We start from the raw sequence: 27,820 nt of genomic DNA, 5'->3' as shown, positions 1-27,820 counted from the left end.
AAACTATTTACATTGAAAAAAAAATACATTTTGCAATGTCTCAGTTATAGGCGTAATTCAACTTGAAGTAACATCAGTGTGACTTCTGTTGCAGATTAGATGACAAATAACTTATATTAGGTTGTAAGATGTTAGTTTCAGCAAGACTGTTAATTTTTTTTGCTAGTTACTTATTGTTAACTTGTTTCTTATGGTTAATTGTTTTTTAGCATTAATTGTTAATTTTTTATTAATAGTTGTTTATTATTTTGTTTGTTTTGTGATTTTTAATTTAATTGTTACATATGCTTCAAATTGTAATAACATTTGTGTAATAACAATTCATAGTGCAATAACAATAGCGATCGGTGGGGTGCCCAAAATATTGTGTCACGTGCCATAAATGGCACGCGTGCCATTGGTTCGCCATCCCTGTTCCACACGATTCAATCTAAATTGGTACTATAGTCTTTGCTTCCTATATGTAAAACATTCTAATAATTATATTATTTTCTTATTTTTTTATTTTATTTAATAATAATCTAAAAAATTTTGAATTGTAAGGTATTCAATTTTTTACATCATTCCGAAAATTGTAATTTCCTATGGCAAAATACAAAGTTTAAACAAAATCGGATAAATAGTTCCTGAGAAATCGAATTTTAAATATATGACTTTTTTGTATCTTATTTCGTAACTTAAAATATCGTTTGCAATAACTAATTAGAATATTTGAGGTCACCTTCCGAACCATTAAGATTGAGTCATAGAACATGAAGATCTGATCATTAAATCAAAAATTATTCAAGGTGGTCCGCTTTTTTTGTGTGTTTTTACTGTTATTTGAATTAAATCCTAATATCTTAAAAGTAGTGTTCTGGCTTTCAAATTCCTTCAATAATCTCTAAAGTAGATTGTTATTTGAATACTGCTTAAATCTTTTTAACCCCTTCCTTTTTGCTCCCGTGAAAATGACGGGATGAGGTTTCGCCCTCTATTTCTGGTTCCCGTGATATTGACGGGCAGGAGTGTTCAGTAGTAACGCGCCAATAAGAGTAAAACTAATTCATTTCTTTTGCCCGGAAAACATTTTATTTCTCATTTCACACACCAGATGGCAGTAGCAGAATATTTTTAAGGTAATTGTACATAGTTAGTTTATTTTAAACTAGATGTCAGCACTAATCAAATACATAATACAAATATAAAAGCAAAAAAAATAGGCACTTTTATGACCGTTTTTTTGAAAATTAGCCGATCTTCAAGGGGTTAAGCAATTGAAAATTTAAAAAAAAAAAAATTAAAATTCTGCTAATTTATTTTCTATTTATTTATATTATTTGTGAATTTTCCTTTGCAGTTTTGGTTGGTGATGAAATACCTGAGCAAACTCACTACAAATCAGACACTTGTAATGATGTCTGGACATCCTTTAGGACTCTTCCCATCCAGTGAGTTTGGACCAAGGATGGTGATTACTAATGGCATGATGGTACCCAATTACTCAACAAGAACCAATTATGATCGTTTATTTGCTTTGGGAACGACTATGTGAGTCATTAACATTTTCAATTTTTTTTTGTTAATTTTATTTATTTAATCATATTTTTTCAAACTAACTTTACATTAAAGGAAATTTATTTACGAATTAAAATGCATTTTTTAAAAATAATTTCTACTTTTTTAAAATATTTCTCTGGTAGCCGATGTTTGTAGAAAACACTCATATACGGACTCAGTGCTTGTTATTAGGTTTCGAAAATTTCTCTTAAAATCAATTAAACCCTTAATTGATCGATTTACGCTATTAAAGTGGCATGGCTCTTGTACTTACTGAGTTCAATGCTGCATATATGATGGCAAAAATCTATTTTTGTTACTTATATCACTCTTATTGTTGTCATATTATCTGTCAATTCAATTCAAGTCAATTCTGATTATATATCAATTCAATTACTATAATTAATGACACTTATAATTATAACCAATATTATAGTTAATTATTAATATTGTAATTAATTATTACAATTATAACCAATGGGAAGAAATTTAGTAATTCTTCCGGACTTTAAAGGGTTAACAAATCTCTCTTGTTTATTGAAAAACAAGGGAGAGGAATGTTTGACTAAACCGATCCTTTAATTTTTTTTCCTCATAAGAGCAACTAGTGAAAAAAATCGCTTAAATTTTTATTTGAATGGTTAATTAGCCCTTTAGTTTCAAAAATAAGCACAAATGCCAAAAAAAAAGACATACTGAGAATCAGAATTAGCTATTTTTTGGAAATATACTAACGTCCGGTTTTATCCGTCCTTGTCGGAAAAAAACGGGTATGGGAAAGTGGGATTGTTAAAATTCGAAGGCCTGTTGGAGCTTAACTGTTCAATCTAAACACTGTCACATTTAATAAAGATAATCATTATTTAGTTGTTGTACACAATATATCATTCCTGAAAAGTCAATGAGGAACTACTTTCTTTTTTATAAATGATTTTTTTTCTGGAAAAAGTCAAATCACATAGGCTTACCTAACTAGTGGGATAAACCCGGGTACTTAACTCTGTAGGAAATTTAGAAATACTAAAATTTAAGGAAAACGTAGCAGATAATTCTATTTTATATGACAATTCAAGAAAATTACGCATGCAATTTGCATGTGAGGCTGTCAAGGCTGAACTCAAGGAGGGGAGGGGGGATAATTGTTCGTGAGCCCGGATTGCTGAGAGCCCGATCAAAATTTCTGTCTAACAATAAAATGTTTTTTTTAATTTTTTTTTTAAAGAAGTTTTAAGTGAGTTTCTTTAATTTATGTAAAAACTACAATTTTGTATAAAGGGTCATCATAAATTCGACTAAATATGAAAACTAGACTTTGTTTGTCTTGCCCACATTGTCCTTAGGTTCTTAAAACCTTATTTTAGTTCATAATTTTTAGTTTAAATTATTTTTAGACCTTAAATTTTGTCCTTGAGTCCATGAAACATTGGCTCTACCTTGGGTGTAGTTATTTTCTTCCATTGATGCATTGCAGCTTTTATGGGCCCAACATAAACTCACAAGGGGGGCGTGGCAAAACTGAGTAGTACCCAGTCTTACTCTTAGTACAGAGGCTATTAGAAGCGCAACGTGACAGTAATATTATTGTACTAAATTCTTCATCTTTAATTACATTTTGATCCAATTAATAATCGGTTATTAATTTAATATTTCTGTTGGCTGTGTGAAATTATTTAAAGTAAAACGTCAACAAAAAACAGAAGGCAATTTTTTTTCAAACAAATGTAATTTTTCTAATAGATTGATTAAATTACGGAAAAATTATAAAATATTGCATCAGTATTTCCCCCACAGTTTTTCAAATCAAAACGAAGCAACTGAATTCGTGAACAAAGAATCACATTACATTATATATATATATATATATATATATATATATATATATATATATATATATATATATATATATATATATATATATATATATATATATATATATATATATATATATATATATATATATATATATATATATATATATATATATATATATATATATATATATATATATATATATATATATATATATATATATATATATAATGCAAAAATCATAAACACTTTTGTATTAATAAAAGAATTAAAACTCCTTCGGTTTCATAAAATTTCTTTGTTGAAGAGTAAGCGTAGAGATATTCTATTTTGGGAATTCAAGGCTGAAAACATACCATTGAATAATAATTAGATTTATATTTCAAGGGAGGAGTTATTTTTAGAATCTTGTCCCTCTTTCACTTCCATATTAGGAAGCAGTAAATGATTTTCCATTATGCGTAGAGTTACAAAAGTATGTACGACTGGAACCTAATTACATCATTCTCTGTAGTATTTAATGCGGGAGCGATTGTTTTCGCACGTCTCTTGCTGAATAACGTGTTCCAATAAACATCTGCCGGAACCATCCGGAGTCTTGTCCACACCCCATCCCTTCTGGAGTGGAGATGTGAACTGTTATAACCACCAGCATAACATATATATAGATATAATATAGACGTATATAAAATTAATAATGGAGACGTATAAGAAATATATATATATATATATATATATATATATAAGTTCAAAATGAAGAATAAAACAAAGAAAATTAATAGACAAATGAAAAAAAAAAGGGGGTGGGAAATAATAAGTAAAAAAAAAAAAAAAAAAAAAACAACAAACAATATTTTATTTAAAAAAAAAAAAAAAGTGAAAAGTTAATAAAAAACCGGAAAAAAAGCCGGAAAAAAAAAAGATATAATCTTTTCTTCAGCCCACACGATTATATCCGCAAAACAGAGTGCTTTCTGATATTATATCAATAAAGCCAAAGCAAAATATATTAATACAATAGTGTGAGGAGCACTCAAAAAAAATTTTTTTTTATAAATTAACAACATAAAAATAGATCATAAAAAGTAAATATAACATGTAAAAACAGATAATAAAATAAAATAAAAAGAAAAAATAAAATAAAAAGAAAAATATTAAAAAGGGGGGACTATAAAGCGAGGAGCAAAATCATAACAACTTACATGGACAGTTATTTTTCAAGAATGATTTAAAAATGTTTTCGCAGAAAGATTGCCAGATTACAAAATATGAAAACAAAAGATGAAAACAAAAGCGCAAATTGAGTGTAACAAAAGGGTTCTAAAGTGTCGTTCTTACTGCACTGCTGAAGTGATTTGTTATTCTGAGTTTTGATTTGTTAGTTACCAAGGATGGGCCCGAAATGGATGTGCACAAGGTAATATTATACTGGATAATTTTAAAAATTGATCATAAATAGTTTTAGAAGATAGATGTTTATTTAAGAAAAAATATAAAATAGAAAAGAGAAACATAAATTGCCTGCTTTGCAAATAATTTTAGCCGTGGATTTGCCCGATATGGATTAGTACATAGAAAAATTATTTAAATTATCAAAGAAAAAATTTTAATAGATAATTTTTAACACGGATTTGCCCGAAATGGATTTGCACATGGAAAAATTAACAAAGAAAAAATCTTAGCAGATAATTTTAACCACGGATTTGCCCGAAATGGATTTGCACATGGAATTGTATAAATTAATAAAGAAATTTTTAGCAAACAATTTATCCACGGATTTGCCCGAAATGGATTTGCACATAGAAAAACTGCATAGATTAACAAGGGAAATTATTTAGCAAAGGAATTTTTAGTAAATAATTCTAACCACGGATTTGCCCGAAATGGATTTGCACATGGAAAGATTAACAAAGAAAAAATTTTAGTACATAATTATAGCCACGGATTTGCCCGAAATGGATTTGCACATGGAAAAATTACATAAATTAACAAAGAAATTATTTAGTAAATAATTTTGGCAATGAATTTTGGTCTAAAATGGATTTGCACATGGGAAAATCATAAAAATTAACAAAAAAATGTTTAGAAAATATATCCACCAAAATATACGATTAATTCAATGATTTTATATAAAATTTTATTACATTAGTTGGGTATCCATTGTTTTTTATCAGATTTTGAAAGAGTTTATCGATTTGTATTTTGGATAAATAAATATTACTACATATTCTTTTAATTCTGTTCATTTCATTAAAAGTGGTATTTAAATAGATGCTCCTAGAAACATTAGAATTCCAAGTAACTAGTTTATTAATATTAAAATTAAAATCATTTCTTTTATCGTATAAATCAACAAAGCAGATATTTTCAACTTTCATAATACCCAAATCCAAAAAATTGAAATTAATATTATCATCATGATTACGAAGTAAGATTAATTTCTCAGGGTATATATCACTCAATAAAACAGTAAAATCCTGGAAATTAAAGATAATTAAGTCATCAATATATCTAAAAACAAATTTAATACTCAGAGTAAAATTTTTTTCATAATAATGTAAAAATAAGTTAGCTAAGAGAGATGAATAATTAGATCCCTGTGGTATTCCATTAATTTGAAGAAAGATATCCCTTCCATTGTAAAGATAATTACTAAAAAGACAAAAATTAATCAGAATTTCCCAATAATCAAAATCGCAACAAAGGATATTTTTAAAATCATGGTAATAATTCAAAAGGACATCTTTTAGTTTAGAAAGGGGAATGCTATTGAAAAGATCCTGGAAATCAAAAGTCGCAATAGAATTAATTTTATTATGTTTAATGAAATCTAAAATCGGTTGATTATTAGTGATTATCCAAGAGAATCTTAAGCGCAATAAATGTTACTTATTGTTTTTCTTAACTTTCTTAGTGTTTTCTTGTATTTATTTATTTATTATATATATATATATATATATATATATATATATATATATATATATATATATATATATATATATATATATATATATATATATATATATATATATATATATATATATATATATATATATATATATATATGCTACTGGCAAAGTATGAAATAAGCGTCCTGATGAGGTTATTATATAAATGATGTGCATGCTACTGTGAATGACCGAAATCGGTGGTTTTTGACTTTCACCGGTGAATGTTGACAATCACATAGTCACTTTGGTGAATGTCCGAAATATTTATTACATCCTATTTGATATTAATTTATTCGTGGATATCTGCCCGGTATACATTTGCCCGGTATACCCTACACTGATATTTTTCTAGGGTCAAGTATCATTGCCCAATATATATTTGCCCGATACTCCAAACATTGATGTTTCTTCTAATCTATCGTCAGTAAGTATTAAAATATCGAATAAATGTAATTATATCCACGAATAAATTAATATCAAATCGGATGCAATAAATATTTCGGACATTCACCAAAGCGACTATGTGATTGTCAACATTCACCGGTGAAAATCAACAACCACCGATTTCGGTCATTCACAGTAACATGCATATCATTTACATAATAACCTCATCAGGACGTTTATTTCATACTTTGCCTAAATAGCATCCGACATTATATAGAACGCCTAGGCAATGTGTGAAATATAAATCATTTCATACTTTGCCGGGTAGATTTAGGCATTATATATAATGCCCGATTTTATACTTTGCCTGCAACATATATATTAAACTCCCTCCCTTTATAATATATAAAAAGGTACAAGAGAAAATAAATAAAACGAAACTTTCTGCTACAAATTCAGCTCTATCATCTACCATCGATGGTCCATTTTTATTTTTTATATTAGTAAACTATTAAGCATGAAAATATCACTTTAATTCCCTGATTGACGTTTTAATTTAGGTATGGGCAAATGACGGCCGGAAGTTATTGCTACATTGGTCCCCAAGGAATTGTTCATGGAACTACTGTTAGTAATTACTGAAATTTACTACGAATCTCAATTACTTATCTTTATACTTTGATGATTGTATTCTCTTTAAATGTATTTTTTTCTTTTTATAGCTGACATTAATGAATGCGGGACGAAAATATCTCAAAGTAAATGATATGACGGGGAAGGTAATGATTTAATTTCTTTCGTCTTTATTTTTATTTAAGTTTTCTATCCTGACCGTAACTGTTTAAGTGTTACCTACAAAGTGTGAAATCAGAGAGAATATTTAGAAGTTTTTTAGGATGCGAAAAGCTGACCGACAAAGTATGAAATGATCAAACATTTCACATTTTAATTCTATAGAATATCAATTCCCTGTTGATAAAACGTGGAACACAAGCATTCTACAAAATGTTTTGGTAGTTAATGGAATGTCATACTGTTCTGATAGAGCATTTATCATTTCAAAGAAGGTCTTAAAATTAGTGTCTAGCTAAAATATATAATGTTTATAATTTTTCTCAATTTGCCTTAAAATGTTCGGAATTTTATAAAATATCATACATGATAATCATACGTAATAATTAAAATATCCCGAAATCATATATTGCAGGTAATTCTTTGACGAATTGAATTTAAGAGAATTAATCAATATGTGTTTATAATTTTGCTGAAACGGTTTACTTAATTGTTATTTGTTGCTCTGTGAATGAAATTCGCATTTGACTACATCAATCAAATCAGATGTTTTAGTGTGGGTCGTGCATTTTCCTCATAGTACAAAACATTTGACTACATCAATCAAATCAGATGTTTTCGTGTGGGTCATGCGTTTTCCTCATAGTACAAAACATTTGACTACATCAATCAAATCAGATGTTTTCGTGTGGGTCGTGCGTTTTCCTCATAGTACAAAACATTTGACTACATCAATCAAATCAGATGTTTTCGTGTGGGTCATGCGTTTTCCTCATAGTACAAAACATTTGACTACATCAATCAAATCAGATGTTTTCGTGTGGCTCGTGCGTTTTCCTCATAGTACAAAACATTTTACTACATCAATCAAATCAGATGTTTTCGTGTGGCTCGTGCGTTTTCCTCATAGTACAAAACATTTGACTACATCAATCAAATCAGATGTTTTCGTGTGGGTCATGCGTTTTCCTCATAGTACAAAACATTTGACTACATCAATCAAATCAGATGTTTTCGTGTGGGTCATGCGTTTTCCTCATAGTTCAAAACATTTGACTACATCAATCAAATCAGATGTTTTCGTGTGGGTCGTGCGTTTTCCTCATAGTTCAAAACATAATATTCAGTTTACGTAGTTTGCTTGTTTTAGTGCATCTCAATTAGTATACTTAATTTTTTAAAAACAATTTTCGACTAATCCGAGTACTTACCATTATTAAATATTTTTTGTGTATTTTTCGCCCAATATTATCAATATACTAAGGCTAAATTTGTATCACACTGTGAAATTATAATAAAATTACTATTTCAAATTAATTCAATAAATAGGTAAAGAATTATACATAGCAGTTCTGTAATATACGGGTAAAATTGATGTCAAATAATTTTCTCGGTATTTCTTTACTCACAAAAGTTGGTGACATAAAAAGTAATTATTTACAAAATTTTCCTGTTGAAAACAATGTTTTACTGTCGTATTCAAGTCTTAGTTGATATTTAAAACTCCCTTTAAATTATTAAAGTTCAACATTTAGATTAAATCCGTTGACGCAGAATTTTCATTAAGCATATTTTTCCTAATTTTGTATTAATTTAGGTTACAATAAGTGAAACAAACCATATTGAGCTCGTTAATAAATTATGGATGTGAAATACATCATCGGACACTGGTTTCCCTTTTTGCGTTTAAGGTAAAATCTTCCAAGCGCTGCTCACTTCAAAACTATAATTTTTCGAGTTTGCCCTTCTTTGCAGTTATTTCAATCAAAGAGAAACAGTAATTCACCACTGTAATTTCCTTAATTTCCAATATCATTTATTGATAAATTAATTAAAAAGGTTTCCAACTAATTTATTTTTTTGGATTTTATATTTCAGAACGATTTCGAGGATCTAACTGATTTATTTTAGTAGATTTTAGACTGTTTTTTATAATTAAAAACTATCTAATTTCATTTTTACTCTTAATCAGATAGTCAGAAAAAATATATAAATTGCATCGGTGTCCTGTCTGCGCCAAAGAGTTAACAAAAGTAGTGCACAGTTAAATAAAGCTTCAACAATTGAGAGTGCTTGACTTCATGAAGATTAAAAACGCAACCACATCATTTACAAAAGTCAGTGGGCATAAAAAGTCATTATTTACAATAAATTCCTTTTCATAGCTATATTTTGATGACTTATCCAACTGTTTGCTGATATTTAATACTGCCTCTGAACTAGTGCCATCATTGCTGAGGTTTAACAGGAGTATTGAGTTAGTAAATCATCGAAACTACAATAATTGATATTACAGTTTTATTCTGTGTATTTTCACATCAAAAGACATGCCGATTATTTGCTATCCCAAAGTTCATCGGTTACACCAAAATAGGGGTGAAATCAGACAAAAGATGGGTTGTTCAATTCGGCAGTGTGCACGTGGTGATAAGTACGTACGCACCAGGTGGTAAGGTGCGTACGCGAGTACAAACGCACCTTAGAACTTCAGAAAGTGTACATCTCAGTGTATCATCCTTTCTAGAAGAAGAATGGTAGTTCTTGCCTTTCGAAAATGAATACTTATAATATTTCGTTGTCATATCCGACTGTACGCTGGTGATATTTAATCTCACTTTCTAGACTTGCTCATGTTAGGTTTACCAGAAATAATGCAAATAAGGCTTCAAGCCATTGGCAATAGTTGCCTTTTATTAAGATTAAATACGCAACCACATTATTTACATAAATCAGAGACATAAAATTTTTTACAAATTTTCATAGCATTATTTTTTTTGTTTTGGTTTGACACAAATAGTACGTAAGTTAATAATGCTTAGATCAAATTGAACACTTGCTTTATGTTAAATATAGAATAGGTGATCATATCAGCATTACATTTTGATGGACTTAGATCAATTGTTATTTACAAATTTCATTATTTAGAACAGCTTCTTTCTATTTTTATAACAATAATATTAATATGTATATATATGTAATTGTAATACCCAAATGTATGCTTGAATTTAATACTGCCTCTAAACTTCTTGCAATCCACCCTTAAGATTCAACAGAAGGAGTGCGTAAGTAAATAAGGCTTCGGTCATCGATAGTACTTGTCTTCTGTTAAAACTAAATATTCGACCAGCAGACATTTGTTTAATCCCTTTCTGTGACGCGATTTTTATACATTTCAGCTTATATCTGTCGCAATTTTTATCATACGAACATTTATCATATATCTTTTCAAAGTGCATCTTCAGTTCTTCAGATTTTAGCCCAATCTCCGCTGCAGTCAAAATGAGAAAAATCAACGAAACAGCACTGATAGTGAAATGAAAAACTATAAATGTTCCTAGTACTATTTCTACTTCCGTAGTCATCATTAAACCCCAGGAAAGAAATGTACAGATGTTCAAGAAAAATATGGTGCAATTTAGGAAAGCTGGTGCTGAAAGTACACCATCAACGTCATCAAGAATATTCAGTAGATTTGAGTAGAACACTAGAGATTTTCTCGGTGGAACGCCGTTATCAAATCGTTTCAATTCAGTTTTGTACTCCGAAAGTAGTGAACCACAATCATAGTACAAACTGCATAACAACACACTGGTTGTAGCAGGAAATACCGAAGTCAAAGTATAAGTTCCGATTGTTCCATTTAACGTCATTAAAAAAGTGACAGCATCAGGGATACGAGTTTTACCAAAAGTCCAATAAGCCACAAATTCAGAGTTAGTGAGATAAAGAGCTATAACAATCATGAGTAGAGTACAAAACGTGAACAAACCAAGAGCGCAAAGTGCTATATTTGAATTGAATTTTTTATTGAAATTTCTATAAATATTAATTTGTTTTATCTTTTGTATTTCTCTCAATAAGAGGAGAATTTTATTAGCTCTTTTTCGTAGAACAAACCACAGTACCAGAGATAATGAGTTTGAGATAATAAAGCAAATACTGTATTTAAACCTTGAGAAAGATACCAAGGCAGTAAAACATCTGTAAGCTTGAGACTGGACGTAAGCAATGATTAAAAAGCTTATGAACCAATATTTCAAACAGTTATGCAAACAAAATTTAGAAGCTTTTTTATTATTTGCATCTATAATTTTGATTCCAATACAAGACAGAGTTGTCCATAAGACATCTTGATTTAAAGATTTAACTGCATAATTACTTGAAGACAATGTTTTGATTGGTTTTCGTTTAAAAGTAACTTCAGTGATATTCATTTTAAGCAGATTTAAATGCAGTAAAATATTTTCCTTTGCAATTTTTTATGTTTAAGAAAGATTCAACCAAATATTTGACATTCTATTTTTCTTGCATGAGGTAAAGGTTCTGTTTAATATTAAAAATATCTGTTTGTAAAAAAGAACGATACATTTATCATCAGATTAAATACAATTGTACTGCACAGTTTTTTCCTGAGAGTTCTTCGACAGTTTTTTCATGTTTGAAACAGAAGTAACTATACTTAATCAGACGATGTCTTTCTTAAGTTCTTTTTTATGTTAAAATTATGTGTTTGCAAAAGCAACGGTTTATTCTCAAAAAATTAGACACTGTTGTAATGAGAAGTTTTTTCTGAATGCTGAAAGATTTCTTCACGTGCTCTTTATTTCAAGTTTAAGACAAATCTGACTATATCTTATCATATATATTTTTGAATTATTTCATTCTTCTCGTGTATGAGGCTAATATGTTATAATGTCCAAATTTTCTGCTTGCAAAAGGAACAATTTACTCCCAACAGATTAGACCCATTTATGGTAAGTAGTTGTTTCCAGGCATTCGTTTTAATTAGTTAAAACTGTATTGAAGGCTTTTATGAGAGTAATGCAGGCTTTTATTTTTTTATTATTGGAGGTCTGTTGAGCTGAATCTTTTAAGATTTTTTTAATTTTCTTCTTAAGAGATAAGAGTGAGGATTGCAGCTTTTTAATTTTTTATTTGTCAGAAAATCTATCGAAATCGATATTGCATGTCGAATTTACCCAATTAGGGCACGGCGTAAGTTGTTTTTCATTCAAATCTGCTCGTTTTAAAATGCCTTGTCTTTGTCTGTTAATGGGTTTTTTTGTAATTAATATCTCATTGAAACAAAAAACAATTTTCCTCTTATATTTTTTTACCTAATTTCAAATTTCAATATTATTACATATTGATTAAAATAATAGATTTTTTTAATCCTCTTTAATCGATTTTTTTTCTACTCAATTCCTTCGATAAGATGAGATTTTATTTATATATTGGATTTATTAATTTCAATTAAGAGTATTTTTTCCTGTTAAGAATTGGATACGGTAATGTTGACTTTGTTATTATTATTCAAAACATATTTGGCTTCCATTGACTTGTCTCTTATTAAGTGCTCAATGCGATCGTTTTACTCAAACAGAATAACTCTAAAGAGGGTAAGCCCAATGAAAAAGCTTTTTAATGGTAAAAATAACCAAAATACTATCTATTGATGAAATTATACCAAATGTCCCATATATTGGAAGCTGAGTGTTATGGACAGCGTAGCACTTTTGTCTGCATGGCTACTGTTTGTCTAACAAGGGAAACTAGGGAAGTGTGACTCGCCAATTTTGAAATAAACTAGTGGGATGTATGCCTTATGAGGAATAATTTTAGGGGGCAACATTCGTTTCGGCCCATAGAAGGTCCTATGAGAGATAAAAAAGAATTCAATGTATGGAAAAATCAGTATTTTATTACTTCAATGCAGACTATTAGTTATTGTAATTGTCTCATACTCCAATTAATTTGTAATTAATTGGATAATTAATTACTTTCACGAACTATATAATGCATATTTATTGTTAAAATTGATTTTGAAAATTTTATGCATCTGCAGTTTTTCAGAAAAACCTGTTAGGTTAATTTAAAAAAAAAAAAAAAATTGACATCAAATTTTTTTAATTTTTTTTTTCAAAAAACTTTCCGAATTAATTGGAGTATGTAATTGCAAATCAATTAATTAATTAATAATTTCTGATTAATTTATTAACTAAAAATAATTAATTATCCAATTAATTACAAATTAATTGGATTATGAGACAATTACAATAACTCAGGGGTCCCCAACCCTATGCCCGCGGGCACCATGGCGCCCGTCAATCGATCTAGGTGCGCCCGCTGCTCAACGATAACATATTTCAGTTTCCCATTTTCCCAATAAATGCTATGCAAATACATACTGAAGTACGCTAACTCAGTAAAGGTAAAGTACTTGAATAGATTTCTACATTTAATTGGAGAAATAAAAAATTATCTTGCAACCAAAAATCAAACATTTTTAGAACTAAGGATCCTCTTTGGCTAGCAGATTTGTCTTTCATAACGGACATAAGGAAAAAACTAAATTATTTAAACTTGGAACTGCAGGGAGAGGACAAACATAAAGCAGAAATGATAGAGGCTGTTAACTCGTTCAGAGCTAAGCTAGTTTTGTGGATATCACATTTGAAAATGAAGTCTCTTTTGCATTTTCCAAACATGAAAAAATTGATAGGTGACAGTGAAATTGACATTTGTCATCAACCTCCAATTGCTTCAGCAATATAATATCATCGAGCCTTTGATAACTTTTTTTGTTAATCCTTTTACCAACCAAATAAATGTAATAGCAACATACATTTCGGAATTTCTTCAAGTAAAGCGAGAAGAATTGGATATATAAATTTTGGATCTCCATTGGATGACATTATCCTCAAAACTATTATATCACATGAGAAATTCTGGAATATATTTGAAGGACTAAATTCCATTCTTAAAAAGAGCATCATATTCTCCCAATTATGTAGCGCTGGTCACCGAAATGCCATGCGAAACACCACATGCCACTGTATTTTATAAATAATTTTTATACTTCGCATGTTTTGAAAGCAATTTAGTAATCATTTATTTTACACAAAAATATTAATTGCATTCATATGTTAAATTAATTTTTGAAATTTAATTTTTTGTGAACTATATGTAGTGTGTATTATTACCTATGTTTACCAACTATAAATTTATCTTGAAAAAATAAATGGTGCCCGCCATTCGACCGATATTCTGGTATTTGCTCTTAGGTACAAAAAGGTTGGGGACCACTGCAATAACTAATAGTCTGCATAGAAGCAATAAAATACCGATTTTTCCGTATATTGAATTATTTTTTATCTCTCACAGGACCTTCTATGGGCCGAAACGAATGTTGCCCCCTAAAATTGTTCCTCATAAGGCATACATCCCACTAGTTTATTTCAAAATTGGCCAGTCACACTTCCCCTGTTTCCCTTGTAAGATAGGTACTCTGCCAGACATTCGTCTGGAACTATGGCGGTGACTATGGTAACGAGGTATGATTATTTCAAGTAGGGGTGCGGGGTCCATCTTTAGGACTAGTTTCGGCGAGAGAAAAGGAGACCTCTTTATCGAAGCTACCCTCCCTAAAATGCCCTCTTCTTGTTTCCATCGCACCAGACTGCCGCAGACTTTGTGGCGGTCAGAGTACCTATCTTAGACAAACAGTAAATATCTCCGAAGCAAAAGTACCGCAGCAAAATATATATAACCGTTTTTCCTTTAACAGCTTAAAAATATTGATTGTTATGCAGCAATTTTTCCCCTTCAATTAAAATATTTAATTTTAGGTTTACATCAGCTCTGGATTAGGCGGAATGAGCGGCGCACAAGCAAAAGCTGCTGTTATTTGCGGTTGCATAGGTGTTATTTCAGAGGTATGTTTTTTTTCTGAGAAATTCATAGTATCGCTTCGATATTGGAAGAGCTTAGTGGAAGAATATGTAAAGCAACGTTATCAATAAGGATGTAAAGATTACTCAAACTTCCAGATTTAGGAACATCTTATGGTTAATTTTAAAACAGTAAACATAACCTTTCGAAGTTTTAAGTCAAGTTTTTTTCAACGAAACAAAGATATTTTGTTTAAAGATTCTGCTGTTTCTATACATTGTAATTTCTAATTTTCAGATAATTTACTAACCTGCCCTTCCACTAGGCTTTTTAATTATTCAGGTGTGAAGCCACCATTTGAAATATTTTGTTTAGGATGAAAGTAACAGTGATTCAATTTGATCCATAATTAATAAAAATATTGTTTTTATCGATTTCAGGTAGATTATAGTGTCTTACAAAAGCGTTATGATCAAGGATGGGTACTAGAAATAATTGATAACTTAGATGCTCTGATAAATCGTATTAGGTATGCCTATTTTTCTTTAAGATATCTCTGAATACTTTTCTATTGGGAATTTAATGTTAAATTAGCAAAAGTGTATAAAGAAAATAGCAAAACGATGCTAAGGAAAATTTCGTAATTTCATCAAAGAAGCTTATGGTGATTGATTTATTTTCAATATTTCAAATTTACTATTTCAAATAATAAATTATGTACAATAATAATTAATAAAAAGAAGACAGCTTTCAAGCATGAAAAGTAGATCAGAGGCACAATCATTTCTGCATAAAACGGCCTCAGCACTTCCGACAAACATTGTAGTAGTTGTATGCATCATCAATAAATATATACTTGTATACAATATGAGAACAGTTGTATTGCATTAATTTCTAATTTTTTAACTGTCGTATAGTTATATAAATTGATCTTAGACTATACTAAAAATGACTATACTGTGTTGAAAGATCAATCTTACGAATATTTTATTCTTGTAAGTAAAATAAGAAAATTTGAGCACCCTATTAAATACAGATATGGGAAAACTCGACAGTATTACAGATCGCAATGCCCTATGGGTCCTACATTATATTAGATTTTTTTTATCTAGGTAAATTTTTTTTAGATTTAAATTTGGAAAATATAAATTTTCCTATGAGTGCTATGAAATAATAAAAGACTAAATTTTTATTATGTCGATTTTAAATAATTCTTAAGTTTAAGAAAATTTGCTTTTGGAAAAAAAAATTTCTTTTGTTGCAAAAAATATTTCTTTTGTTGCAAAAAATATTTTTTGCTTTAAATTATGACTTTTAATTATTCACTTTAAACAAAGACTAAATTACTGCAATGTTACCAATCTTTGTTTTTATCGTTATATTTCAATGAAAGTCTCATACATTTATGTACAACGGAAAGTTGTAAATTTAAATTTTTTGGGATTTTATTAATATTTTCATATTCCTTAAAAAATAATAACATCTGTTTTTTGCATTGTTTCTTGACTATTAATGATATTGCATTATAACAATTCAATAACGCACATATTTATGCAGTTAGAATAATACCATAGCAACCAACAATAAAGGATCGTCAGTAGTATTTCATTTTTACATTTAAAACGGTAATGGATCCTGTACATTTCTTTTTAATTCTTGGATCTGTAATTTTAATTTAATTTGATTTTGAATACCGCTAAATGCAAATAAATCTATCTTATATATAAGAGTAAATAATGGAAGCGAAAATGAGTGCAAGCTGTATCAATGGAATATCAACACTTACAAGTGATGTAGTATCGGTAACTCTATCCTGATTGGTTGTTGAAACGTGGCATTTGTTTACGTTGGCAACTGTTCTTTCCACTCTATTTCGAATAAGCCAAGTCCGTCAAGTATAAATTCTCTTGCTTGACACATTTTATACTCTTACGCAAAGGATTATTTTACAAAGATGTAAATTTTTCACTATATATTTCTGACTCAACTCAAAGACAGGCATGAAGCCATGTATAGCTTAAAGCATAAACAAACTAATTATGCATCGAAGTTGCCAGGTACGCAGAACAAAAATATCTGATAGTTACAATAAAATGAAAAAACAAATAATAAATCTAAGTTAAGTAAAATACGTAGACGAGAAAAAATTATATTTCAATTAATTCGATGCTCGATACAGGGTTGCATTTAATTAACTTCAAGTTAATTAACATTCTAACTTATGTGGAGAAACTTAGCTTAATTTTAACACGCTATTTTGCTTATAAACGATCAGCTTGCGCTGACGTCATAAGTCACATGTGTGTGTATCAGTGAACTTCTTCTGAACTTCTTTTTTTAAGCATGTAACGAAGAATTTTATTTATTGGTTTTCTTAGTTAAGAATAGCTAGTTTATATTATAAAAACCTTTTCACATTTCTTATAAAAGTTATTCTAAACAAAGGTTAGGAAAGAAAATATTAAATAAAATAAATTGTTTTGTAAATAAATTTCAAATAATTCAATTCATAAGTATCCAATGAAATAACAAAATAAATTTGAGCTGTCACATATATATCTTATTTTTAACCTATTCATTTTAGGGAGGCAAAAAAGAAGAAAATAGCGACGAGCATAGGATATTATGGAAATATAGTTGATGTATGGTAAGTGATTTATTCTAGTTAAACATAAAATTTTAATTTAGTGGATTAAAGAAACCTTTTAAACTTAAATGTATCCGCACATGAATAATACAGATGCAATAACTGCTTACTGTTTCTGGAAGAAACGAGGAAAATAAAGTAAATGTATATTGCAAAAAAGTATTACAAAGCATATATTTACGTATTTTTTTCTTCTTAAATGGAATTGATAAGCGATAGAAAAAAGGGATTACTTAGAAGCTGATCAAAAATTATTTTCAAAAATTAACAAGACTTATGATCGGAAATGTGCCGCTAGGTGGTGATCTGCATTTTACTTATGTAATGGTGTACATCCAGCAGGACTGCACCTGTGCTTCTGAATTACCATTCGCTAACCTGATTTATCGAGCCTTGATTTTTTTTCTGTGATATTGGGAGCCTATCCAGTATCACCTCGTAGCAAGACTCGTCTAAGCTGCTGCCATAAGCCAAGCGTTGCAGCAGAGTACCACAATTAATGTATCGCTGGTGTCAAGCATACATGCATCATCTAGTAGGCTGCATGTAAACATTATGTCCAATAAATGTTTCGAATTGATCATTTTCTGATATTTTTCCAACCAGATATTTAGGTCTACTACCTATTCCCTTGACGTTATAGGTCATAATTTGCTAAGCAATTCTCAATCCATATAATGCACCATATCTGACCTAAAAGGTTTTAGCTGTATTTTTGAGGCATCACCTGTTCTTAACTCAATTCTTAAAAAATAAAAAAATGAAGTTAGCAGATTTTGCAGGTAGGAAATTCGTGTACTTAGCACAAGACTATGTTTAGACATATATAATTTTTAACAATTGGTACTCAAATCTATTATAATGTTCACATAGTATGGAAATTGTTAGTTACCAAAAAAGCATAGCGCTTTATTCATGGATTCAATTTTATCATTTTAAAACTATGTCAATTTTTGGTGTTTAGTGTTTTTTTTACCAGAAATATAAATAAAACTGCAATTGTAGAATAAGAACTTAGTGGTGTGCTTTTTAGTTAATGCACGGAGAAAGTTTTTTTTCTTGACATTTGAAAGTTTGAAGAAAAAATGATGCAATGTCTCTTTTGGAGCAAGAGGTTGTGTTGGTTTTGATGATAATTTTTTCAATCGGAAAACTTTTAGCATTAAAAAAAAACTATTCGATTTATAAGAATCCTAAAAAATTGATTATTCAAGAAATAGCATACTATGTTTACCAAATTTATTTAATTGAGAGACTAAATCTGAAATTAAAGCGAGGGAAAAAATGGTATCATAATCTAAATAAACAATTATACTACAACAGTTACAATAACAATTGAATAAAGAAGAATTAAAACACATGAAGAGATGTTTGATTGCTGGAAGAAGCAGAGTGGAGTTTAACCCCTTAACGATCCGTTAATTTTCAAGAAAACGGACATAAAAGTGCCTATTTTTTTATCCCTGAAAATTATATAAGAATATGTGTATGAACAATATATTAATTCATTTTTAATTTTTAATTTGTTTTTAGCTTGAAATTTTAAAAAAATTAAATTTTTGGAAAAGCCTGACTTAATTAAAGCTTGACTATGACTTAATGTTGGTTTTCCAGCAAGCATGGAAAATTTAAAAAATATGTGTTTTAAACATTAAAAAAGAATTTTATTAAACTTACGTATAATATAAATAAAGATTAATAATTTTTTCTTGTGTGATAAATTTCAAAGCATGAGATACAGAAGTCAACTTTATCTGGACAGTAGTACCGGGTTTTCTTCCTACATCTAATTTAAAATAAACTAACTATCTACAATTACCTTAAAAAAAATCCTGGTACAGCCATCTGGTGTGTAAAATGTGAAATAAAATGTTTTCCGGGCAAAAGAAATGAATTAGTTTTATTCTTATTGGCGCGTTACTACTGAACATTCCAGCCCGGAAATATCACGGGAGCGAGAAATAGAGGGCGAAACCTCACCCCGTCATTTTCACGGGAGCGAGAAGGAAGGGGTTAAAGATGCTTGTTGGAAGTTGGATCCGGCAAACAAATAGGATTTATGTGTCCAACCTTCTTCAATAATGATGATTTTTACTTAATAACCTTTTTTTGTTCGTTTTTTCTCGTTTAACTATTAATTGTAGATCCTTAATGATCACTTAATACTTTTCATCTTTGATAAAGATGTTAAAAATAAATATTAAATTCGGTTGTCATGAAACAACTTGTATTCTTTCTCTTGTATTCGCAAGCATGACGGAGCTAGCTGAAACTTAGATCGTTTGATTTACAATACCACGACTTTCTTCAGTTATAACTGGTCTTAGTAATTTTCTTTTTTAGGGAACGAATCAAAAAAGTATATGAAACTACTGGAGAATTGTTGGCTGACCTAGGTTCTGACCAAACTTCTTGCCATAACCCTTTTGATGGAGGTTATTATCCTGTTCAGGTAAGAGTTTTGTTAAACTCAACTATAAAGCTACTAAAATGTAAACAATTATTTCGATAATATATAATTTTATTTATATTTAGTTATCATTTGAGGAAGCAAAATTGCTGATAGTGAATGACCCATCCAGATTTAAAACACTTGTTCAAGAAAGGTATATTTATTGAAATATTTCCTTAAAAAATTTTTTTTACCTTAATTTCATTTTATATTTTATATATTCATTAAAAACACAAAAATGGATTCATGTTAAAATCGTGCCCCTCCCTTACAACAAAATTATCAGTTTTTTGCTTAGATCCAGAAATAATAAAATTAATTAGTTAAGCATCTTAGCCATTTTTTTAAAAAGCAGTAGTCACTTTTTCACCCGGTTCACACCGACCACAGTGTTGACGTAAAATATTTTCATTGATAGACGGATCAGAGTCCTTTTGCTGACAGGCTAACTGTGGGAGGTTTTCGTTGTTTTTCTCTCCATGTAACACAACAGCGGGTTAGTTCAAATAAAAAGTTCTCGACAAAGACAAATTGCTCCAGGAGTTCCCTTGTCTTTTGGGTTAGGTTCAAAATTAGAAGGCTACGTCGTAAACTCAAAATTCGGTCGCCTGTTTAACGACGTTGGTTATAAAATAGTTTCGTTTATAAGAAACTGGTGTTAACCAAAACTAAACTATAAAGTTAGAAAATTTCATAGTTTACTTCTTTAATTTATTCAAGCGTTTAATACTAACCTATGTTTTTTTTTAAACAATTGTGTTGATGCTTTTGATCTCATGTTTAAAATTTTTGAAGTCAGGGTAATGTCCTCAGTTTATGGAACATTTATATTAAATTATATAAATGACTGAAATATTTTGAAGTCAGGATAATGTCCTCAGTTTATTGAACACTGTTATTAAATTAGACAAACTACTGGAAACAACTGTCAGTCGTTTATCTAATTTAATATGAATGTTCAGTAAACTGAGGACATTATCCTGACTTCAAAATTTTTAAACATGAAATTTAATTGATAAAAATGCACAATCATCTAGTTTAATAAAAGAAGCAAAACTTTTACTTTTTATTAAAGTTATTAGTTTTCTCATAAGTTTTATTTGTTCGTGTTTTAAAATTTAAAAAAAAATTTGATATTTAGGATGAAGGGATACTCTAAATTGATGTAATTGCTAGTAATTGTTTGTTTTTTTTAAGCAAAATTATTAATAACATATTTTTCATAACTATTTTCATTATTTAGTAATAATTTAGGTCAAATTAAGTGAAAAATATTGCATTTATCATTTTAATAATTTATGGTAATGAAATGCAACTTGAAATAATGGTTATTTTCCTACATAAAAGATAAAAGTCTTCCAAACATGGCTCATTTCTAAACAAAAATTTTTTAAATTTGTACTTATTTGCAGTTGTTTAGGCCTAAGAGAATCAGTTATTCCTTATTAGAATTTCTCTAATTTACAAAATCAATAATGGATAAATTTTTAAGCACGAATAGAAAAAAAAATTTGAAACTTTTTTTTTAATTTCATAGTTTAGTGCAAATATAATTCTGTTAGTCTAACAGATTTTTTTGGAAATTATTAGACTGTTTTTGAGAATTATATTACACCAAAATAAAAAAGAACAATTTTGTTTGTAATTTAGAGAGTTAGAAAAAAAATATATAAATGGTACACCGGAGTAAAAAGTACACCACCTGCATCAAAGCGTTACGAATGGCAATAAATCTAAGTTTTAAATTAACCTCTAATAAACCAAATTCTTTGAATATTTCGATCACGGTTTATAACTTTAAAATGGTATATACCGCTGTTGAATAATGGAAATTCAATTTTAGATTGATTTAAAAAAGAGAAACACACTAATTCGAAGGTTAGGTTGTTAGATGAAAGCCATCTTGTAACATATCACAATATTATACAAATCTAACTCTTAAATGCATTCTTCAAACTTTTCTTCGTAAAATTGTTTCATAATTATGAAAAAAAAAATTTTTTTTCTTCCAATTTTAGCTTACAACGACATATTTCCGCTATAAATTTTTTGTCTGATAATGGCTTATATTTCTGGGATTACGGAAATGCATTTCTGTTAGAGGCACACAGAGCTGGTAAGTCATTAATATTTTTCATGTTTATTCAGACCTGATTGCTTAGAAATTTTAAATTGAATAAATGAAATTTAGGTGCTGATGTTGGCGGTAGACAAGAAGGAGGTCGTCTTGTATTTAGATATCCATCTTATGTACAACATATCATGGGGTAAGGAGGCATTAATTTTATCTATTAATTATTTTGAGTACAAATGTTTTTTTGTCACTTTATTTTTAAAATTATTTTTCCTATTAATTATTATTTCATTTATAGGGATATTTTTTCACTTGGATTTGGACCATTCAGGTAAAATCCTACTCATTAGTTTTTTATTATTATTTTTGTTAATTTTATTGAATGACCTAAAAGTTAGTTTAATCCAATGACATACTAGAGATGAAATATACTGGTGTAAGAAATTAAGATAATTTGCAGACTTGGTCTATTATCTCTAGAACTACTGGACCGATTTTAGTGAAATTTGATGTGTACATACGTTGATACAATACAAAACAAATAACCATTCAACAATTGTAATACACACGCATGATCGTGCGTTATACTCGTTGGAGTCGGAAGGTATGAAACAGCTGTTGCAAAATAAGAAAAAAATGGGTTAATAGGGGGTATGCTCCCCTCTTACAGGCCTTGCAGCGTGATTTCATAGTTGAAATAAGGCAGTTTGGACTGAGTTGTCCTCAGGTAATTTCATACCTTTTGACTCCAACGAGTGTTACGCACGATCATACGTGTGTGTTACAATTGTTGAATGGTTATTTGCTTTGTATTGTATCAACGTATGTACATATCAAATTTCACTAGAATCGGACCAGTAGTTCTAGAGCAAGTCTGCAAACCAAGTCTGCCAACTCGACCAAGTCTACAAATTATCTTAATTTCTTACACCAGTGTAGTTTTAAGCTAAATAAGCAAGTTAAAAAAGTCAAGTCATAAAAAAACCATTTACAAATAAATAAAATAAATAATAAATAAATAAATGACACTAATAATAGTAACTCGTTTCAAATTTGAGAATAAGAATGTGTGACAGATCTTTTATTTTCATGAATTGTTTCAGGAATTGATAAAAATATTTAGGAACTATTAATGTTGGAATACTGAAGAAAAAAAAACGACATTTATTTTTATTTCAGATATCTAATACTACTTCGATTATCACTTTCATAGCAGTTCAGTTCAAATTCTTTACTGTATAGTGGATGTAGTTTCTTTGTGGAATTTAAGTATGATTTTTGGTCACGTGAGATACATCTGAATTTGTAATGAAGAAGGGATATTTATACCAGAAAAATAAATAAAATCGTTTAGAAAAGTTTTATTTATTATGTAAATTTTATTATAATCAGCATGGCCACATTCCAAAATAAAGAAAGAAAATCCCTTAAAGGGATCATGAGAATTATAATTGTTCTCTCATTAAGAAAAAGTGTTAAGTAGGTCTTGGGCCGGTGAGCCTAAGCCCCCAGTCCTTACGCCAAGAATTGAAAGCAAGTGAATTGTTCCCAACGGACAGTTAGGAGTATGGGAAGAGATCCATAGTTGGCGATTTATCGAAAGATAATATAGCCAAAAATAAAGCCTATACCCCGTAATCAATATTAAATTTCAAAATATAATTCGGCGAAAGCTAATTGCCAAAAAGGCTGTGAGAATTAGTATAACTCTGTAACTGAGATATTTTTGTGGTAAGAAATGAAGAATAATGAGTTATAGATAGATTTTTTCCCCGATTTAATCGAGACAGTGAATTAACGAGTTTTACATTTGTATTGAAATAAAAAGTTAGTCGTTACATTGATTGTCAAGAAAATAATAAAATATTTATATTAACTTTTTTATAAAATGCAAAAAAAAACTCAATATTTGGTTTAATTTAATTAAAATTCGATTTAGAATGATTAAAAAAAATTTGAGAGATAAAAAAAAATTTAAAAGCTAGGAAACATGTAATGCCTATTGTGTCATCCCAATCACTTTGCATTTTATTACATTTGAAAATCTAATAAAATGAGCATCCAATACTGAGCAATAAAAGTAAATTCACTATTTACTGAAACTAAACGCTATTTTTTATACTAAATGCTAATAAGCATTGCAACAGTTTCTATAACTGAATTTATATAGAAAATATAAAGATTCGTATTTTTACTTTCTTTTCAAAACTTTAAATTTTCAATCGCTGTAAATGTCCTTCTACCAAACTTTTTTATTTCCTGACTTACATTTAATAATTGAGGTTTATTTTTGAATGAGACTTAATTTCTTGTACCAAAAAATTAGAAATCGAAGATAAAATTCAGATCTATAAATTCTGGGAGAATGCATAGTGAATAATTTAACAGAAAGTAATTGTGTATATAATGTGATTAAAAAATATACAGGGATTGGTATAAATTTAGACACTAATGACATCAGAACCAAATTCAGTATTGTTGCATCAAACAAAATCACTTAAGTAAAAACAGTGTTAATGAGTTTAAATATTTTAAGCCCTGTGTTAGATTAGCCAGTTTTAGTTCATGTATGACTGTTGTTGTATTAACGAATTCTTTGTTTTCGTTGATAACTGTGTTTTAAGGTGTATGATAAATTTTTTAGATGGGTCTGTACTTCTAATGATCCAGAAGATCTTGAGAGAACCGATCACATTGCCGCCTCTGTCTTAGAAGATATTCTCGAGGAAAAAGGTGACATTATTCCTATCACACTTAGTTTGTCAAATAATTCAAAGCCATTCAAACGTCCAAAGAACAAGCATATTTTAGGATTTTTTAAGCAAGAATATGGAATTAATTAATATTCTGGAGAAAAAAAAAACACACCTTATTGGATCTTAATTCTTTATCCAAATACTGAACTACAAAAATTAATTTTGTTAAAGTAATTAAAAACAAAATGGCGATGGCATATCTTGTCTTCCATTAAATTTTTCTTTTTGACGGGTATTTTGAAGAAATAAGAGTGAGATTATTTCTATTATCATACTTATTTTGTCAAAGAACTTTTTTAAGAGAACAAAACTATTCAAACAGAGGAAAAATAAAACATATTTTAGGATTTTTAAGTAAGACAATGGATTTAAGTGAAATTCTGAAGGAAAAAAAAACATTTTATAGGATCTTAATTCTTTATCCAAATACTGAACTATAAAAATTAATTTTGTCAAAGAGATTGAAAACAAAACAGCGACTCTATAGCTCGTCTTCCATCAAATTTTTCCTTCTTTCTTTTTGATGGATATTTAGGGGTACCAACAAGTACCTGCTTTTTTTTGTATTTACGATAAAAAATAAACCTTTTTTCTCCATCACATCTGCGAATAGCTATAACAGTGTAAAATAATTCTTTTCAAGAGCTTCATTTTTTTTTGGTCGAAAAAAAAACGTATTTTCTTAAAAAAAAAGGCAAGATCACCAGAAATTTGCTTATAACAAAAAATGAAGCAATAAAATGAAATAATTCTTCGAACTGTTAACGTAAATTATGAACTTTTAATGTACAGTTTAAATTAAAAGTCAATCGGAGAAGATTTGTTCGAGTTCTGAATCAAGTTACGACTTGAAAAAAAAAGTAATTTAATTAAAAAGTAAGATGCATTAACATTTAAAATATAAGTATACTAAGATATTTTTTCTGCTCATACGCATCGTGACTTAAGCACTCAAAAATATATCTAAACAATAGAAGTTACTGGTATAACTTATTGTTATATAACCGAACTTATTATTTATGGTTAACTTATGGTTTTATAACAGAACCAACGCTGGCTACCATAATAAGCGTAAGTGTTAAACAAGGCCGTGGCGGCTCAGGGGATAGAGTGCTAGCCTCCCAATGAGGTGAACCGTGTTCAAATCCCAGCGATGACTGGTCGATACGAATTCCGCATCCAGCCTGAATCCAGTTCTGACTTAAAATATCCTCAGTGTTAGACAGATCAGGGGTTAGAGTTCCCTTGCCGTTAGACTAACCGCGGGAGGTTTTCGTTGTTTTTCTTTCTATGTGAGGTAAATGCAGGTTAGTTCCGTCAAAAAGTCCCCCAGTAAGGCAAATTTTTTCCAATACTTTATCCAAGAGTTTCCCTTGTCTTCAGAATTGGGTTCAAAATTAAAAGGCAACAGAGTTGAATATTGGTAATCGTAAACTCAAAATTGGGTTCAGCGACTGAAAAGTAACTTCTTATACCCGTCGTTGAGCCACCGACCCAAAAAAATCACAAGACACATCAAACTTATTTTTTAAAAAGTGCGCGATTTTTACCAAAACTATCCTACGGAATTATTAAAAATATTTTTTTTTTTACTAACTGTAACATATAAAAATTGATTATTTATATTTGGGTTTAATGAATAACATATTACGAGTCAGGGATATTATGGATAACTAAATTAGTATGCAATAATATGATTTTATGAATAGATATGAAATAAAGTTATTAATTTTGACTTTTTGTTTAAATTTCAGTTCCATCATCAGTCGAAGATCAACTTCGTGATAACCTTAAATGGATAAAAGAAGCTGGTTGTCACAAAATGGTATTTCTAAATTTTGTTTTGTGTATGCATACTTATTACTTGTTATATGTTTTATGGTGTAAATGCCGAATGAGACTTTGTTGGTGTTTTAGTCTCCTCTAGCAATCAGACACATTTCGATGATTTTAATCCCCCCTTTCTTGTTAATGTCATGCCAGATTTTGACAACGTTGCTGTTTTTTTTCTCTTTTAAATATTGGTTTGTGATCTCTAATATGCTTGGAATTTTTAATTTAATTTTGACAAGTATTCCTTAAATATGCATTAAGAGCAGTGATTACAAAACACCACATATAAAAATTGAAATAATGAACATGTAAATTATCTTAAAATATTCACATTTTGGCATTTAAAGACGCTTGTAGTCATAGTCGTTGTATGCATAGAATATTTATTCATATTGTTCAAATAATGCAGTTTACAATGTAAAAAATGCTCGTGAGCAGGTTGTTCAATTGATTTTCGTAAATTTTCTAAAATGCGCTAAACATGTTCTTCTTTTATAAAAATTACTGATGTTTCTTTACATTCAGCAACTGATTTTTAAAAATTTTCTAAAATGTTCCGAACATGTTGTTCTGTAAAATATATATATTGATAAATTTAAACTGTTTGGTATTTAGGTTGTAGGATCTCAAGCAAGAATTCTTTATGCTGACCATCGAGGACGACTTCGGATAGCTTTAGCATTTAACCAAGCTATTAAAAATGGATTAATTCAGGTTTGTGGTAAAATAGAGTTTTTTAAACTATAACTTACGGTTCCAAATAACGCTGCGTTTTAAGAATTTTATGTCACTGTAAGTATGTATTTTGAATAATTTTTAGCATTTTAAAAAATACACAGTGGAAAAACAAAAAGTTTTAAAAAATAAGTTTTTTAAATTTTTTTCAAAAAATTTTAATGTACAAATTCTGTT

At 29.0% G+C, this 27,820-nt stretch overlaps 1 protein-coding gene across 1 annotated transcript in view; it reads left to right on the top strand.

The window, feature by feature from the left end:
• The window catches only part of LOC107438048 (urocanate hydratase), a 45,032-nt gene that overhangs the window by 10,338 nt on the left and 6,874 nt on the right, over nucleotides 1–27,820 (top strand). The window contains exons 4-17 of the mRNA XM_087157453.1: nucleotides 1,340–1,530; nucleotides 7,244–7,310; nucleotides 7,406–7,462; nucleotides 15,104–15,190; nucleotides 15,587–15,675; nucleotides 17,731–17,793; nucleotides 20,137–20,245; nucleotides 20,329–20,399; nucleotides 22,264–22,361; nucleotides 22,437–22,512; nucleotides 22,618–22,650; nucleotides 24,964–25,052; nucleotides 26,830–26,900; nucleotides 27,524–27,622. Coding sequence (XP_087013579.1) covers nucleotides 1,340–1,530; nucleotides 7,244–7,310; nucleotides 7,406–7,462; nucleotides 15,104–15,190; nucleotides 15,587–15,675; nucleotides 17,731–17,793; nucleotides 20,137–20,245; nucleotides 20,329–20,399; nucleotides 22,264–22,361; nucleotides 22,437–22,512; nucleotides 22,618–22,650; nucleotides 24,964–25,052; nucleotides 26,830–26,900; nucleotides 27,524–27,622 — 1,200 coding nt within the window. The remainder of the gene's footprint in view (nucleotides 1–1,339; nucleotides 1,531–7,243; nucleotides 7,311–7,405; nucleotides 7,463–15,103; nucleotides 15,191–15,586; nucleotides 15,676–17,730; nucleotides 17,794–20,136; nucleotides 20,246–20,328; nucleotides 20,400–22,263; nucleotides 22,362–22,436; nucleotides 22,513–22,617; nucleotides 22,651–24,963; nucleotides 25,053–26,829; nucleotides 26,901–27,523; nucleotides 27,623–27,820) is intronic.

This window comes from Parasteatoda tepidariorum, chromosome 2, assembly GCF_982258835.1.
Source record: "Parasteatoda tepidariorum strain Cologne lab strain chromosome 2, Ptep-v5.0, whole genome shotgun sequence".
Lineage (NCBI taxonomy): Eukaryota > Metazoa > Arthropoda > Arachnida > Araneae > Theridiidae > Parasteatoda > Parasteatoda tepidariorum.
This window is presented reverse-complemented; position numbering and strand designations above follow the sequence as displayed.